The sequence below is a fragment of the Piliocolobus tephrosceles genome, chromosome 3 (assembly GCF_002776525.5).
Source record: "Piliocolobus tephrosceles isolate RC106 chromosome 3, ASM277652v3, whole genome shotgun sequence".
NCBI classification, from domain to species: domain Eukaryota; kingdom Metazoa; phylum Chordata; class Mammalia; order Primates; family Cercopithecidae; genus Piliocolobus; species Piliocolobus tephrosceles.
The window spans coordinates 139,660,560-139,676,887 of NC_045436.1; the positions used below are offsets into that span (position 1 = coordinate 139,660,560).

General features: G+C 36.1%; 1 protein-coding gene across 5 annotated transcripts in view; it reads left to right on the forward strand.

The window, feature by feature from the left end:
- The first annotated feature begins 2,607 nt into the window (after positions 1-2,607).
- The window catches only part of GABRA2 (gamma-aminobutyric acid type A receptor subunit alpha2), a 148,202-nt gene continuing 134,481 nt past the window's right edge, over positions 2,608-16,328 (forward strand). For 2 of the 5 annotated variants that reach the window (XM_023224484.1, XM_023224482.1), the window contains exons 1-2: positions 3,962-4,032; positions 6,533-6,648. In XM_023224484.1, the coding sequence (XP_023080252.1) occupies positions 3,962-4,032; positions 6,533-6,648 (187 nt within the window). Of the gene's footprint in view, positions 2,789-3,951; positions 4,033-6,532; positions 6,649-16,328 lie in introns of those variants that run through there. The other 3 variants (XM_023224485.1, XM_023224483.1, XM_031935356.1) reach the window with 3 other exon arrangements.

Here is a 16,328-nt window from a genome sequence, read left to right on the forward strand (position 1 = left end):
GAGCTTGTCAGACGTTTGAGGAAGCTGGATAATCCTCCAAATTTCCAGAGAAATTTGTCTGGGCTAGTAATACAACAAAATAACAGCATAGATGGCTAAACAGTAGAAACCTGCTGCCCACAAGCAGCTTTTCTAGTTCCATTTCCTTTAATGTGCTTTGAAGTTTAAGTTACAGCTATCCAACACTTAAAATTGTAAAACATTTTGTGAGAACTGAAAATCAAGGTTTTATAATGAAAAAATTTAGATTTAGTTTTTACTTTGGGTCTTTCTCCAGTAAACGCATCTCTAAATCTGTGCGATGTAGTAACATACACTTACGGAACAAAAAACAAAATGGTGAAAATCATTCAAAGCAGCTTGAACTTTGTGAAGTGTCATACAAGAGGGTCATATGTCATTGAAATTACACATTTAATAAGGATGCTAAAGGGAAAAGCTAATTTCTCAGAACAAACCATTCCCATTTAGATAAATGTTGAATGAAAAAAAATTAAAACTAACTTTTATAATTTGATATTAGAATCCAGGAGAAGACCATATAAGTATTAGAGTAATATATGAATATATTTACAAAAATTGTGACATTCATTAAAGAAAAATTTTGTTGGAGAATAGCAATTAAGACTGGGAAGAACCATACACTGCTTAACTTCCATTATCAAAATATCAACAATTTGTTAATAATATAAATGGAGAAGTGATAGAGATCTTAATGAAGATTGACTCACAGAAACAGAAAATAGGAAAATACAGTAGGAAGTGAACTGTTCATGTCAAGTATAAGACACTTAAGGTTCTCTGGTTGCAAGGTTTTAAATGGCATGCTTTTTATCTTTGTGAATTTCAATTAGACTCTGCAATGGGCAAGTCAGGAAAGGAATATTAATGATGGAGGAGAGAGCTGGGTGGTGTTCCATTCTTCACAGAGCAAGCTAAATAAGAGAGCAAATGTTTATTTAGGTTGTAACATATTAAATGCTCATCGAGAAAGTGGTGATTAATAGGTTATAAAGGACAGCTGGAAATATTTACAATGTAAAGGTTTTACTCTCCTCCCATAATCTTCAAAGCAAAGCTAAAATTTACTGTAGATTAGCAGTGCCTGTTAGAAAAACTGCTCCGTCTAGGAAAACATCTGAATTTTTGGTGCATAACTAACAAAATTGAAGTGTTTGGCACATATTGACTCTGAATGTAAAATGACAGAAACATATCAGCATACTTAACTCTCTCTCTCTCTCTCTCTTTTTTTTTTTTCCTTTAAAGTGTCTAACGTTTATAACAACTTCTGGAGGAGATAAACACTGATTCTGCTTTGCCTTAGTAGAATGTGCATAACATTCTGTCTTATGTGCAGTACAAAAAGGAAAATGTCTCTCTCTCTCTTTTTTTTTTTCTGTTCAAGTTGCACGTTTGGATTTTGTCACCTCATATAAAATAGAACAGAAATAAGATAGATCAAACACACAGTGCTGAAAGTGTAAGATGGGACTGGAATTCCAAGTCCCTTTGCCAGTGAAAAGCCCTAAAGGGGGAAAACCTCAAACCTTGTTACTTTTCCTCCCCCTGCGGAATGAGTTGCAGAGGTAGTAGAAACGCAGCAGGTCCCTTTATGCTCCGGGGTAATGTAAACTTTTGGAGCTGTTGATTGAGTTTGATCACCTGCTAGGGAGGGCGCCTGTGAAAAGAGGTTGGAAAAGGATTGCTGGAAGTGAGCGGGAGGTTTCCCAAGGTGTGTGTGTGTAATCTGCAAATGGACTTTACTGACTGGCTCAAGGGAATTCTCCAGCTCTCAGAGCTTTCAGGGGAAATCGGTCTTGATTACAGGAGTGTGAAGGAATGAATGATGTATCAGGAGGGTTCAGAAACTTCCTGCTGTCTGATTTCACGCAACATGCTTTGAACTTGGTCCTGCGTGGATGCGCTGATGACTAAGTAAAGGCGTGATTAGTCCCCTTGCCCTCCAGCGGGAGCAGAACCTCTTTACCTCTTAGCAGCCACGTAGCTCCACAGCAGGGTGATGTTGGGGGACGGGCAGCAGGGCGCGGCCCCAGGGATCTAGGGCATCACAGCCACACTGCATTTCCGACTTCACACCAACACCCACCAGCAGCCCTGCCAGGAACCTTGGGGGCTCTCGGGAGCCCCAGAAAGCAACCTCGGGGAGCAGCCCGGGGCGGCGCGTGGGCTCCGTTCCTCCGGCGCGGCGTGGGCGAGGGGAGCTGCGCTCCGAGCGCACCCGGGCACCCGACGCCGCCCGGGTCTGCGCCGCTGCTAGTGCCAGGCGGGCGACGGTCAGTTACCAGGGATCGAGGCGGGGGAGTGGGTGTGTAAGGGGGGGGTCCCTGCGTTCCCGGGAACCTCCTTATCCCTGCTACCCGGCCTGACTCCTCCTCCTCCAGGCACGGGGCTCGTGCCCGCCACCGCCGGCGCGCACCGCGCCTCCGCCCGCGTTCCCCCAATTCCCCCCCCCGCCCCAGCTCCTGTCATCGTTTTCCCCCTCCTCCTCTTCCTCCTCCTCCTCTTCCTCCTCCTCCGCCCATACCGCCACTACGAACGCCTTTGCCTCCTTCTACACATCGCGCCGCCGCCGCCGCTCCTAGCGCTCCTCTCCGGCTTCTACCAGCCCATCGCTTCACTCTCGCTTGGCTGCTGCAGTCTCAGTCTCTCTCTCTCTCTCTCTCTCTCTCTCTCTCTCTCTCGATCTCTCTCTCTCTCTAAGTTTCCTATCTCGTCAAGATCAGGGCAAAAGGAAGAAAACACCGAATTCTGCTTGCCGTTTCAGGTAGGGTCGCACACGTTGGTCCTGATAGAGACCCTTTCCTGTTTGTCTTTGCCTCGCTTGCATGCCTCATCTCCCCCACCCCACTTTCAGAGGCTCCCTGGAAACGGAGGAGGCTCAATTCCCGCACCTCCCTCCTCCCCAGCGCACTTAAAAAATAATTTCGATACCTATCACCAGAAGCATATTTGCAACTACAATAAAATCCAGGACACCTGCCCGGCAGCACGTTAGCCTGGCTCTTTTATAGTCTTCAACTTTGCACACTGTGATTACCGCTGCCTGCCTGGCTGGTGGTTTGCTGCCGGAGCCTCACACTCCTTCTCTTATTGTGATCGTTGGCTCCGGAGCGATCAAACGCGTCGTTTCGCAGCACTTGATCCGAACCTGGCTGCCTCCAAGACTTGGTCTTGGGCAACCGTGGGTGGGCAAGGAGGGATATTATTTTATTTTATTTTGTTAAGGGGAGTGAAGAAACGAAAACATGAGGATTGCAGTTCACTGTAATGAAAAGAATAATTGCAAAAGTGGGCTGCCTGCCCCTAGCATTTCCCGCTATGGTTGCGGAGGTGGTCTTGGTTGAGGGGGTGGTGGCGTGAAGTACCCATCTCTCCTCTCCTTTCCTCCCCTCCCCTCCAACCCATTCCCTTTCCAGCTGCTATGTCAGTTTAAAGTCCAGGGTGTTATTATTACATGTGTGCGCAAAACAGTGTTTGCTGACGATGAGGTTGGGGGACATTCCTGACAGAGAGAAGTCTGATTACTTGGTCATCTTGCTGTTAAAGAAAGAAAGAAAGAAAGAAAGAAAGAAAGAAAGAAAGAAAGAAAGAAAGAAAGAAAGAAAGAAAGAAAGAAAGAAAGAAAGAAAGAAAGAAAGAAAGAAAGAAAGAAAGAAAGGAAGGAAGGAAGGAAGAAAGAAAGAAAGAAAGAAAGAAAGAAAGAAAGAAAGAAAGAAAGAAAGAAAAGAAAGAGAAAGGAAAAGGGTGGGGGTGGGGGTCTATAAAAAAGAAATCTCAATCATCAAGTCCCACACACTGTCCAGGAAGTAATCTCCGTAGCTTTAACACGAATCCCTAACTAAAAGGATATTCTTTGGGGTTACTTGGATAGTGGAACTGAAGGCAATTTTAAGTGTATTTTGTTTTTCCTTTCATGGCTTTGTAAAGAGCGGCGGTGATGAAGACAAAATTGAACATTTACAACATGCAGTTGCTGCTTTTTGTTTTCTTGGTGTGGGACCCTGCCAGGTGAGATATTTATTGTATTTGACTATTTTAATTCACGGTAAAGATGTGTTTCTTGTATGCCATTAATGCTTTTGAAAATCAAGGGTATTTTAAAGAATTATTTCTCAGAAAGGGGGTGTATGGGGAGAGTGAACTATGAAGTAGTAGATTATAAAAACTTCACTGCTTCTCGTTCTTAGTGATAAGATCCAAAAGCAAACAGAAGCATTTTCCATGCAGAACATTCACAGAAGAAGAGAAAATCCTTTCAATGGCATATTCCTACAAGGAATTGAAGTAATTAAGTATAGGCACTTATAATATAACACCAGGATTCGGTAAGGAAGCCAAGTTTTCCTTCAAGCTGACAGAAAAGTACCAGCTAAGTGATTTGAGTGTTAACTATTTTTTTTTTTGTTTTCCTTTTTCTTTTCTTTTTTTTAATGGTATGGCTCCTTTAGTCACCATAGAAAACCCAAATGATGTGTGAGTCTTAAACCTCTAGGTGGAGGTAGAATGCAACTTCACAATCACAAACAATAAAACAAAAGCTAGATTTATTAATCATCAACATTTTGCATTATTAAGATTTTTTCTCAAATGCTTACAATCAGGAGTACTGATTTAAAATATGTAATGAATTTTCTTTTGCCTATACTATAAAAACATGAAATTAATTTTTATTGCTTTCAGTAACTTCATTTTATTTGTAGTTTTTCCTGATTTTCATCATCAATGGGTATCTCTTCTTTAATGCCTTTAGGATATGATTCTCAAAATACCAGAAGACTTAAGATACAAGTTTTGTAAGAATGTTCTTGTAACTATTTATTTTAAAAAAAACTAGTAAGTCTTTATTATACCTTTATTTATCTTTTAACTTTTTATTTTATTGTCCGAGTAATGGTCAAAGTATGAAAACATTTCTTAGAATTGAGATGCCATCTATCTCGTAAAGCCTTGTTTTTATTTGGAAAATACCTACTAATTTAATCACTGCATATTGATTTGAGAAAGAAAATACAAAATGTGATTAAAAAACACTTTCAAGCGAAAATCTCCATGTGGAACTTTATGAAAATCTTACCTATTGGTTTTAAAATTAGCTTAAGTAGGCAATACAGAAACTTTTGAGTCTAGAGGGTATAAAGTGATATGCTTATTTAATTTGTGGATGTTTATCTTCATTTCAATATTTTAATATTTTCACTCTCTTAAGACAACATTTGTTTGAGGTTGGTTACCAGTTTTTGATGTATTGTGACTACTTATAGCTACTAGCTCTGTTATTATTTAAATGCAAATGGACACTTTTGATAATATTTTATACAATGCACCTTGATCAGAATGTAATTACATATTACTTTTATTTTAAAAGAGTGGACAATCCATGATCAATTAGTAATCACTGAAAATCTCAGTGTTTAATCATATTTCTCTCAACTAGTTTTCTGTTCTATATTTGACCAGTAATGCTTATGCCAGTCTTGTATTCTATTATATAAATGATTCCTTTTTGGGGCCAGTAATTTAAATATCTGATTCATTCTGAGGAAAAAAAAGACAATGAAAATGGACATTCTGTTTTATACATTTAGTTGCTTCTGCAACAAATTGCTGCATGTCATAGAATCAGGGTTTGGCTTTATGATGGAGAAATAATGGAGAAAATCACAATTTCTAAAGCTTTTCTGGTGATATTTTGAGACCGTTTGTTCTTTCTACAAATTTATCACCAAAACAAAATAACTAGGCATTTTAATTTTTACAATATTGCTCTTCTCAGAGACCAATCAGGAAGAACTAGGTTCTAAGGATCTCTGCAGCTGTGTATGTGTTGCTGATGCTTTCAGAGCCCACCTCCACCTCCTGGCTACATAGAGCCTGGCACATAGCCAGTGGAGTTTCCCTGATGTCTATATTGCACTTGGCCATTGGGTGGAGGTATACCCAAAGTAAGGAAAAAATCCTGATTTGAAAGAGAAAAAGACATACAAAAAAGAAAGATTCTTATGAGAGAGATAGAAAATATATTTACCGTCAAAAACCAATTTATTTTCCAATTAATATTGAAAACAGTTATTTCACGAGTCTGATTACTGGAATTTTCTAACTGTAGAATAGCAATGCTAATAGTGTTTGCATGTGTTAATCTACAATCATAATATATCCCAGGAGATGGATTTAGAAAGAAAATGAATAGTCCACATAAATGTTAAAGGGGTAAGAATCTCAAATAATGTTAACATCAAACTTCTGATAATCTACTGTTTAGAATCTATTTCAATTTCATGTTTACCTTGTTTGCAGACATACCTGTATTTATAGAAGTTAACAAAAAAAAAAAAAAAAAAAAAAAAAAAAAAAAAGGAGGAAAACGGGTAGTACTAATAGCCCAAGGAGTGTTAAAATTTAAATTAAGGAAGACAAGCAGGTTGGAATTTGCAAAACACACACACACACACACACACATATATATATATATATATATATATAAAAGCTTTTAAAATTATCTGTTTAGGTTGGTGCTGGCTAACATCCAAGAAGATGAGGCTAAAAATAACATTACCATCTTTACAAGAATTCTTGACAGACTTCTGGATGGTTACGATAATCGGCTTAGACCAGGACTGGGAGGTAAAAATAGTTTTCCTTTTTTAAAACTCTCATAAAATAATGCCTTTAAAAGTTAAGGGTAATATTCCTATTTTAATACATTTTAGATACGAATGCATCACTGTGTATATAAAATTATAGAAAATAGAAAGTAAGATATATGAAAAAACATTATCTGTGATTCCTTTTATACATACATAATGTGTTTAACATATCTTTCATAGAATGACTAAAGTCATATGGAGCCCAGACTTTCTGCATGAATAGTTTTTAAAGTAACCTATTTTAAATGGCTAACTTTCTTACACTTAGAGTATGTTAAAATCTAGCATTATTGAGTAGATATACATATATGAAAGTATATTTCATATGTAAAGAAAGTATATTTACTTTCTTTAATCATATTTTCATATCAGCTCAGATACACAGAAATAAGGAACATAAAAAATATAAGAATATAGTGGTTGTATTTTAACAAATACACTTTTTAGCATTCTATGATGATGCTTCTTTACACTTGCATGTGATGTTTCTAAAATATGTACAAGTTTGTTGTTCTTGAAACTTTCAAAAACATTTCAGATATATATTAGACATAAGTCTAAATTTTTAGATTGTGGCACAGTTTGATTTCAAATTTAAACATTAATTTTTTATTCAGAAAAATGTATTTTTACTCAAAAAGGGAAAGAAAATTTGGCTTGGGTAATATGCTACATTTTAATGATCATATATATCACTTGTTGGTTTCATAATCATTAAGATGTTTGGTTTCACAGTTAATTCAAAATTAAGACAAATTGGTTGAACAGTTGATAGTAATTGAAGATTTATATAGTTAATCTGGTTATTGCAAGTTTTGGTGACTTTGCAATCCTTAGTTGCTGGAAAAGATTTGTGTATATATATATTTGTCAACTGTATGGTTTGGATGGTCCATGGGTAAGAAAAAAGTTGGAAGAGGCCCAACTGGTTCAATAATATGCCATTTAATTTCTATTAGTTTTTTTACTTGAATCCCTGAGTGATATCTTACATTTTAAAAGATAAATCCCAGAGAGGAATAATGTTCACAGACATGACACATTGTATCCTGAAGGAAGGATTCAGTTGCTTAATATATGCTTAGTTTCTAGTAGGAAAAATAAAAAGGAAAAGAATATCTGATTAGTAATTAATATGCCTAATAAACATGAATATAAGGATTACTATCCATGTTAACATATGGGACAATGAACTATTGACCAAACTTGTATAAGAGAAGGAAGCCTAGTAAGTAAGAAGTGAGGCTCTCATAATTCACAATCGTGGTTCAAGAGGTAGTTTGCACTAAGGCAGATTTTTTCCGAAGGCATAGATTGTATTATTTTAAAATAAATCATCTGCTGTCAAATTTTAAAATATCCAAGTTAGCCTGTAGCTTTTGTCTCTTTGAATTTTTAAGAAGAGTATTTATCCTCTGGGTGTATGGTTGGGTAGTAGAAACTACCTGTTTGAGGACTTAGGTATTGCCACTGATCTCCTTATATTTCTTTTGTAAAATCTTGCATCCTTTTTATTTCCAATGCTTGCATTCAAATAGAGATTTACGTTACCTTGTTAGTTGGGTTAATACAATACACTAAGTGGCTTTTTTGAGTTATTCTCTTCCTTCCTCAATCCTCTGATATTGAACATATGCTAATATCTCACAGTCAGGTCAGTCGTCTTTTAGCTTTATACTCCTTTTCATATGTCACTGTCTTCTCTTGATCGAGTGCCAATGGTGGCTCCCCATTTCCTTTGGTAGATGGTGGTGAGGGATAGTGGAAGGAACATATTCCTTGGAGGAAGACAGGTCTAGACTGGAATTCTGCTCCATTCATACACAGAACTGTGCCTTGGCCATATCACCTCTGTTTCTGTGGCTGTGATATAGTTACCTTTAGAGTTGTTGAGTTGATTATATAAACAAAAAGTGTACACAAAGCATGTGCTACATATTGGCAGTTCAATGATATCAATTCTTTCTCTCCTCCCTTAGATTGCTAATTTAACAAGGATTTCTGCAGCCTACTTCTCTGGTTTCATTTACCACTTTACCCCACCTCCCATTCTTCCTGCCCTTCAAACACATCTATTTATTTTCTCTTGATAATTCATTCTCATCTATTCCCTTGGCTTTTAGTCATATGATCTGCTCTGAATGGAATCACTTTTTCCTCATCCCCTCTGCTGATCTAAACCCTACCTTTCCTATGAAAATCATCTTAACACCAGTCCATTTTAGTAAAGATCTTTCTTAACTGAATTGAAGCACCCAGATTAAATTTTCTCTTAATTTTTTTTAACCAGTCATTGGCACTATGTCTACTGATACATATTATGTGCTATCATGTATGATATATTACCATTTTATATTTCCCTTATTACCTTATTAAGATTTGAAGCTCATTGAGTCAAGATATTGTAAAATAAATCCTCTTTTCTCAGCAGCTAAATATTGATTTGCATATTGTGGTCATAAAATAAATGTTGATGCTTGATTAACTTTTCTGTGACCAGCTCATTGTCTGGAAAATGGGACTACCTATATCTGGCTGACCTTTTAGTTAGGAATGTTGAGGTTGTAAGTTGAGTGTCGCTCTGCAGAAGAGCAGTTAATGAAGAGAACCTTGCTTTAGACTGGAGATTTAGCAAAATCCTGGCTCTGGTGCTAAGCAGTTGTATGACCTTTCAATCCTAGCCTCTCTGGATCTATATTTGTCATCTGTGAAACAGGATTTCTAATGACATTCTTAAATTTTTTATGAATTTTAAATATGACATATGCAATGAATTTAGCATAGAGACTGGCATTTAGTGGACAGTTAATAAATGATAATAACTAAAAGACTTTGAAGAACTTTCTAAATGTACTGTTGCAAGTTTAAATTATTATCATGATTACTTCTGCATCCAACATTTTCAGTCTGAATGCACACGTGTCATTTCAAATAGAAAGCTCAGGGAAATTACCTGTATCATTATTTCCCAGAAATGAATAATAAGGGAAAAATGGGCTCAATTCGATTTTAATGTATCAAACTGAACTTCTCTATTGATCGATAATCTAGTTAATTAATCTCAGTTACTATTTTCTTTCCTTTATAACTATGACATAAATGAGTACATAGAAAAGAGGAACCAGTTTTGAACTATGAGTTAGAAAAAATGTTCTTTTCACCTGGCTGAAAAGAACACGTTAAGAAAATATTGGTAGATATGCGTTTGGTAGTCTCACTTCATTGTGGGCCTGAAAACTTGACCTGGCATTGCCTCAAAATCTTACCTAACAAGAACGTAGATGCAGATTAGCCAGAACTAATAACTGTATCAAGTCTTCCCTTTGTCTTCAATTTAGTCATTAGAACTAACAAGTTGGGGTACCTCCCATGGATTTTTATATTTCAGAGGAGGCTTTCACACTGTTAAATGAATAAAAGGAGCAACATTTGTTTTTTGGGGTCAATTTTATAAGATCATTGGAAAACTGAATGCGATGACAGGCCTCATATATTTATGAAAGCTGACATCCACATGCTCGAGAGTAACAACTATTAGCTATGACAAGCCTTGGAATCTAAATTATAGATTCAGCCTTGAAAATCTAGATGGAGTACCATGCTTAACTGCACATTGAAAAGCTGTTTTGAGGGAGGTTGGCTGGTTAGAACCACCCTCCCCCAACCTGGTACTTTTGTTTTATACTCTGAAACCTTGAAGGTGCTTTATGCTTAAAAACCATGAAAAACATGAGGTCTGAACACAGCCTTAGTGTCTGATGGTCAGTTTTCAACTTCACTCTTGGATACTTATCCTCAGGCTGTGGAGAGATATATGATAAAATATTTCTGTTGATGTTATTACTCGTCAAATTTATAAAAAATGAAATAGAAATTATTGAGTGGGAAAAAGTTAATACTGAAAAATCTGATCTCTCCCAGAACCTAAGAGGAATTCTGACCTCAAAAGAGCATTGTATTACTTCATAAGGTAATGGTTAAGATCAGTGCCTGCTTTTGAATTCTGTTCCTATTGTATATACCTATATAACTTTCAGCACATTGCTTAACCTCTCCTTGATTTGGTTTCTTTATTTGTAAAATTACAAGGCTTATTGGTTTTTTGAGGGCTTATTTTACTTTTTACATCTAATCCCTTTGGACAGTGGCTGGCAAACAGAGTAAGAACTCAATACATGTAGAAATTATTATCGTTATTGTTGGTTCTACTACCACTTCTACTAGAAATGAAATAGAATATATCAACCCATGTCACATTTAATTTATAAAAGCTTTGACTTTTGAAACATGATAAACTTGGAGCACACAGGATCCAGCTATAAAGAAAAGTTATTTGTGTGTTTCTTATGCATTCATTCTTATTGTGGGCACATCTTTGTATATGAACAAAATCCCTGAAAACAAAACCAATGAAAAAGATAATGTATTTATCTTTCATGATTACTATCATGACATATAACAGTTTGGCATCATCAATTCAAGATAATGAATTTGCCTATAGAAGCAAAGGTGTATTTACAGAATAAAAGCTCATCATATGATATAAATGATGATTTTAGGGACACATTATAAAATTGAAAGCATAGTCACCACCCTAACCTGGGATGTACCAGACACTTCAACAGCAAAACCTCTGAGTCTTGAAACTTTAGAGTATATATCCTAATGCTTGATCACATCATACTTATCTTTATGATTATGGGGGTGGAGACATCAAGAGGGAGAGAACATGCCGAAAGTGTTTTGAGATCTCAGTATATAAAACTGAGGAGGCGAGGGGAAGATAGGGAAAGGTAGGTTGCAAGATGGTTGGAAATAAGAGATCGAGCTGAGCTGTTAAGTAGTTCTAGTCTCAGATGAAGGCAGAGTAAACTCCAGATGTTAAAGCTTCTGCTTCTTTGAAAAACTGTGATGTTTGGCATTCTCCTCAATCAAGCAGCTGCAGTCAAAGCTGATGCTCCTTCAGAAGCATGAGGCAGCTGAGAATCTAGTCTCCCTGCCTTTCAGACTCAGATTCCTGGGGTCTCCTAAAGTTCACTGAGTAGGATAACCTTCAGAATAAGCCTTCTGCATAAAAATATTTCAGAGCCCTTTCATGCTCCGCACGAGAGCCACCCACTAGACTGCATAAAGGTCACAGGGAACACTGCTTTTTATTATTTCATGAGTGAGAAAATGAATAAACTGGGATGATTTCACACAAGTGTGTAAACAGCTTTTGATAAAAGTGTAAATGACTGATATCAAGTCGTTTGTCATTTCCTATTTATTTAAATTTACTTTGTGGGAGGCATGAAACCTGTAATGGCTGCCTGAAATGGGATGCCATTGGGGAGGCTGGAGACTTGTGGACACAGCTTTCAAAGTCAGTTTCTTGAATTGTGTCTGGGGGCTATCCCTCTTCTCTCCATATGGCATGAAAATAGCATGCTGATGGACTTTAACACAGTGCATGCTAGGTTAAACTAGAAACATATTAATGTTAGGTACAGCTTTTTGTGATGCTTTTTAATATTTTGAGGCATGATTAACAAGCATCTTAGTGTTTCTGCACACCCTCACTAACACTGTGTGTTGCTTGCCCATTCTTTGTTGCAGAATGGGACTAAGATAGACTTCTTAGGAAGTAATTACGGTGAGGTAGTTTTGCAGAATTTTGTCTCAGTTGGTTGTTTTAACCAGATATATAGCATGTGATTGTTTTATAGGAAAGACAGACTGAATATATGAGAGCACTGGATGCATTATATTGGATAGTAGCACTTTCTCTCCATACAGCAAGTGTCAGGCAAAGTTTAAGGTGATGTCAGTAAAGTGCATGGCCCAGAGAATATTACCTATATTTTTGAGACAGAATCTTGCTATGTTGCCCAGGCTGGAATACCGTGGACTCAGTCTTAGCCCACTGTGGCCTCCACCTCCCAGGTTCAAGTGATCCTCCTGCCTCAGTCCCCTGAGTAGCTAGGACCGCAGGTGTGTACCACCACACCCAGCTAATTTTTAAATTTTTTGTAGACACAGGGTCTCACTATGTCTGGTCTTGAACTCTTGGCTTCAAGTGATCCTCCCACTTTGGCCTCCCAAAGTGCTGGGATAATAGGCATGACCCATTGTGCCTGGCCACTACCCATGTTTTAATGAACTAACACTAGGGCTTTGTTTTCATCTGAAAACATTTTTGGTTAATAGCAGTTGGTTTTTTCAACCATCACTGTTGTGAAGGTGTTGTCCTCAGTCATAATTTTGAGGGATGCTTATTTTGGCTGTTTCAGGCACAAGCATGCCTCACTCACTGTATTTTTTGCCTGTAGCACTTCAGCTCAGATGCAGTCAAAGTTTTTCTTTCTCTCCCCCTTAATACACAGTGGATAAATTGGACCATAAGCATGACTGATCCATTTGTTTCAGTGTTCTATTTTGATTGCTACAGATAAATCACCTTGTAGAAATCTATATTGGTAGTGAAGATAGTGAAATGAACAGATTGGCCAGTAAACATTTCATTACTTCTCAATGCGTTAACACAGAAAGAGTCAAATTAAATTATTCTAGTATTTTGTTCCTTAAAATGTGTATTGAAAGTGTGTGATATGCCAGCCATTCTACTCTGCAGGATATAAAGACATACAAGGTGTGGTGTTGGTCTTCCTGGAAATGAAGTCTCTCGGGGGAGATGAGGCATATACGCTGTCATTCTCAAAATAGCTTGAAACCACACAACACATGGTCCATTATAAGAATATTCTACTGAAGTTTAGAGAAGTAGGAAATGATTTTTGCTTGTACCATTTAACTGGAGTTAGCCAAGTTTTGTAGCTGTAAGTATAGCTCATTCATTCAACTGTTTCTTACTAAGGGCTTAGGATTTGCTGGGTACTATTTTAAATGCTAGAAATACTATCATGAACAAGACCCAGTCTGCATAAATTCATATCACATCATATTTTGGCTTGTTCTGGCTTTCATGTGTTCTAGGCACTGGTTTCTTCTTTCTCTTCTTAATTAAGAATTCTGTATAACCACTCTGTGTTTTCTTTATTGAACTTTAAGTATTCTGTCATAAAGGGAAGAGTGATTTCTGGTATATTTACTATGAGGCGGAGAATTATGATATCTATACAAGAGAGTAAGACTCAGAGAGCACATTTTTCTATGTCTGTAGCAGGGATGTCGAGGGTGTTTAAGTGTGGTATTCTCAAAAGTACTAAGACAGTGTTAATTCCAATAGAAACTTCCGTATACTACTCAGTTATCTTCTTTAGAAAAACTTATTTGTTTTGAGCTACAGGTGAAAGAAAGATAACTAGACATGAACAACAAAACGCAAAAAAGAGTTATGTAATGAGAATTATGTTTATTTCTTCTAAATTTTTAGTATTATTAACACAGAATTCTGGAATTTTTTGTTTTTCAGTTAAAATACCCTCAACCCATGAGGTACAGATCTTATCATTTACAAATAAGGTATTATAAAACTAAAATTAATGTTTAAATATTAAATGATTATATACAGAAGCTCATCAAATTAGGGATATCAACTTATCACCATATACAGATCCCTTCAAATTCTCCACTAGATTTTGCAGTTTGAGTAATTAGCATTAGTGGTAGTTTTGGTATCTTTGTGTTTTTTGTACTTAAAAAGGTACAATAGTACCTTTTTAAGGTGTAATCTTAATTTGATATATGAGTTAAATCTATTTCACCTTCTCTATATTTCTTGTTGTTTATTTCAGTATTAAAACATGTTAAAAAGTAAAAATAGTTTCACATAATATTTTTTAAATAGTATTCTGTGATTTAATAAATATTTTTATTAACATTCAGATTGTCACAAACTTATTAGGGGAATGAATGTAAAATGTTTCAGGGATATGTGTGATGCCATTTTTTTTTTGTATAAAAGCGTATCATTTTCTTAGAGAATGTGATTAAATAGGGCATTAATAATTTGATTTAAAACATCATACAAAGTAAGATGTTCCTTCTGATATATATATAAATATGCATATAGTATCCATCAAAAATTATACTAAAAATAAGGTCATAATATTTTTAAATGTTTGGTGGAGATGTAGCAAAGTCTAATAACTTGATGACTATTTCAGGCATATACTGAAATACATGAGTATTTCAATATAATGGGTAGTACAATTGGATTTTGTTTATGAGCAGAGGAGTAGAGTTACATCACAAGGTTAAGGAAAGTTGAAGAAGGGATAAAAATTATAAATGTCTCCAAGTAGTATTACAAAATACATTATTTAGGTTATGTTTTTTAATGGGACTTAACATATTTTAGTAAGTATTGCATAGGCATTTGGTTTCAATTAAGTTAGCAAAAGGATTGAATGCTTTTAGAATTAGGTATGTTAAAAACTTTCCAGGACAGAAGATAACTCCAGACTTGAACTGGAGGAGTTTAGAGGAGGAAGACAAATGTCACGGGAGACTTTTAGAAAGAGATGGAAGATTTCCTGTTTACTCTTAATTACTTGTGAAGATTTTAGATTTTGTAGCAAAAGATGCTGAGTTACTAGGATTTTTTGGTTGGAGAGTTCAAATTTTTTCAATTACATGCATTTTTAAGGGTCATTACAATAGAATTCCATAAGTTAGCAATAGTCAGAGAATCAGGGTAAACAGAAGAAATTCATTGTTGTTACTGTGATTATATAGAGAAACTTCAAAATTTTCAAGAAAAAAATAGTGGGCTAAAATGCTACTTAGGTTTGCAAAGAAGATTAAAATTTGGATACCACAAGAGACTACTTCCTAATTAAAAGAAAATGGAATTGCAAGGCTGGTGTTCAGGTCAGGTAGGGGGAATATGGGAGGATAGATTTAATTAGTTATCTAGGGCATGTAAGGGTAATCACTGAAGCAAAAAATGGGAAACTGATGATTCGTGGTTAGTAGAATTGCAAAAGAATTGTCCAACACATATTCGAGTAAAAGAAACTTCATAATCTTAAGAGACTAAATGGGGCAGGCTTACATTGTAAAAATATTATAAAAGAATTAGAGTTAATGTAGAGTTACTAACTTCCTTTTAAGGAAGCAGGGGATTTCTAAGACAACAGTAATTAAAACTGAGGATCCTTTTATCATTTTGAGTAGTTTTGGCTTAGTGGCAATTATAGAGTTGCAGGATCAGAGATAACTAACAAGAAAACCATATATAGAACCATGTTATTAGTAATAATTATATTAAAATATGTCACCATTTAAAAAGATTAAATGTCATAAGTTGACTTCTTATTATTCAGGCACATACATCAGAATAACAGTTATCTGAACTCTTAAGGGAGAAAAGACAATGTAGTAGTGAGGAGAATATTCATGCTGTAACAGATTCATTTCAACTTTCATACTTTCAAGCTTCCCTGATAATCTGCAGGGTTATAGGAGGTATTTTTGGCTGCTGCCAAATTGATGGCACAATTAATATCTTTAACAGGGAGGGTCATTTAGGATTTACATTATGATCTGTGAAATATAGAGGTGATGAAAAGTTCCATGGAATACAGTTGCTGACTCAGGATGAGGACATTTACATTCAGATGCTTATTACACAGATGTTGACTGCGTTTGCCATTCTTTTTTAGCTGCTACCGCACCCATTCTGGTCTTTGTCATTTTTGGTGACAGCTTGTA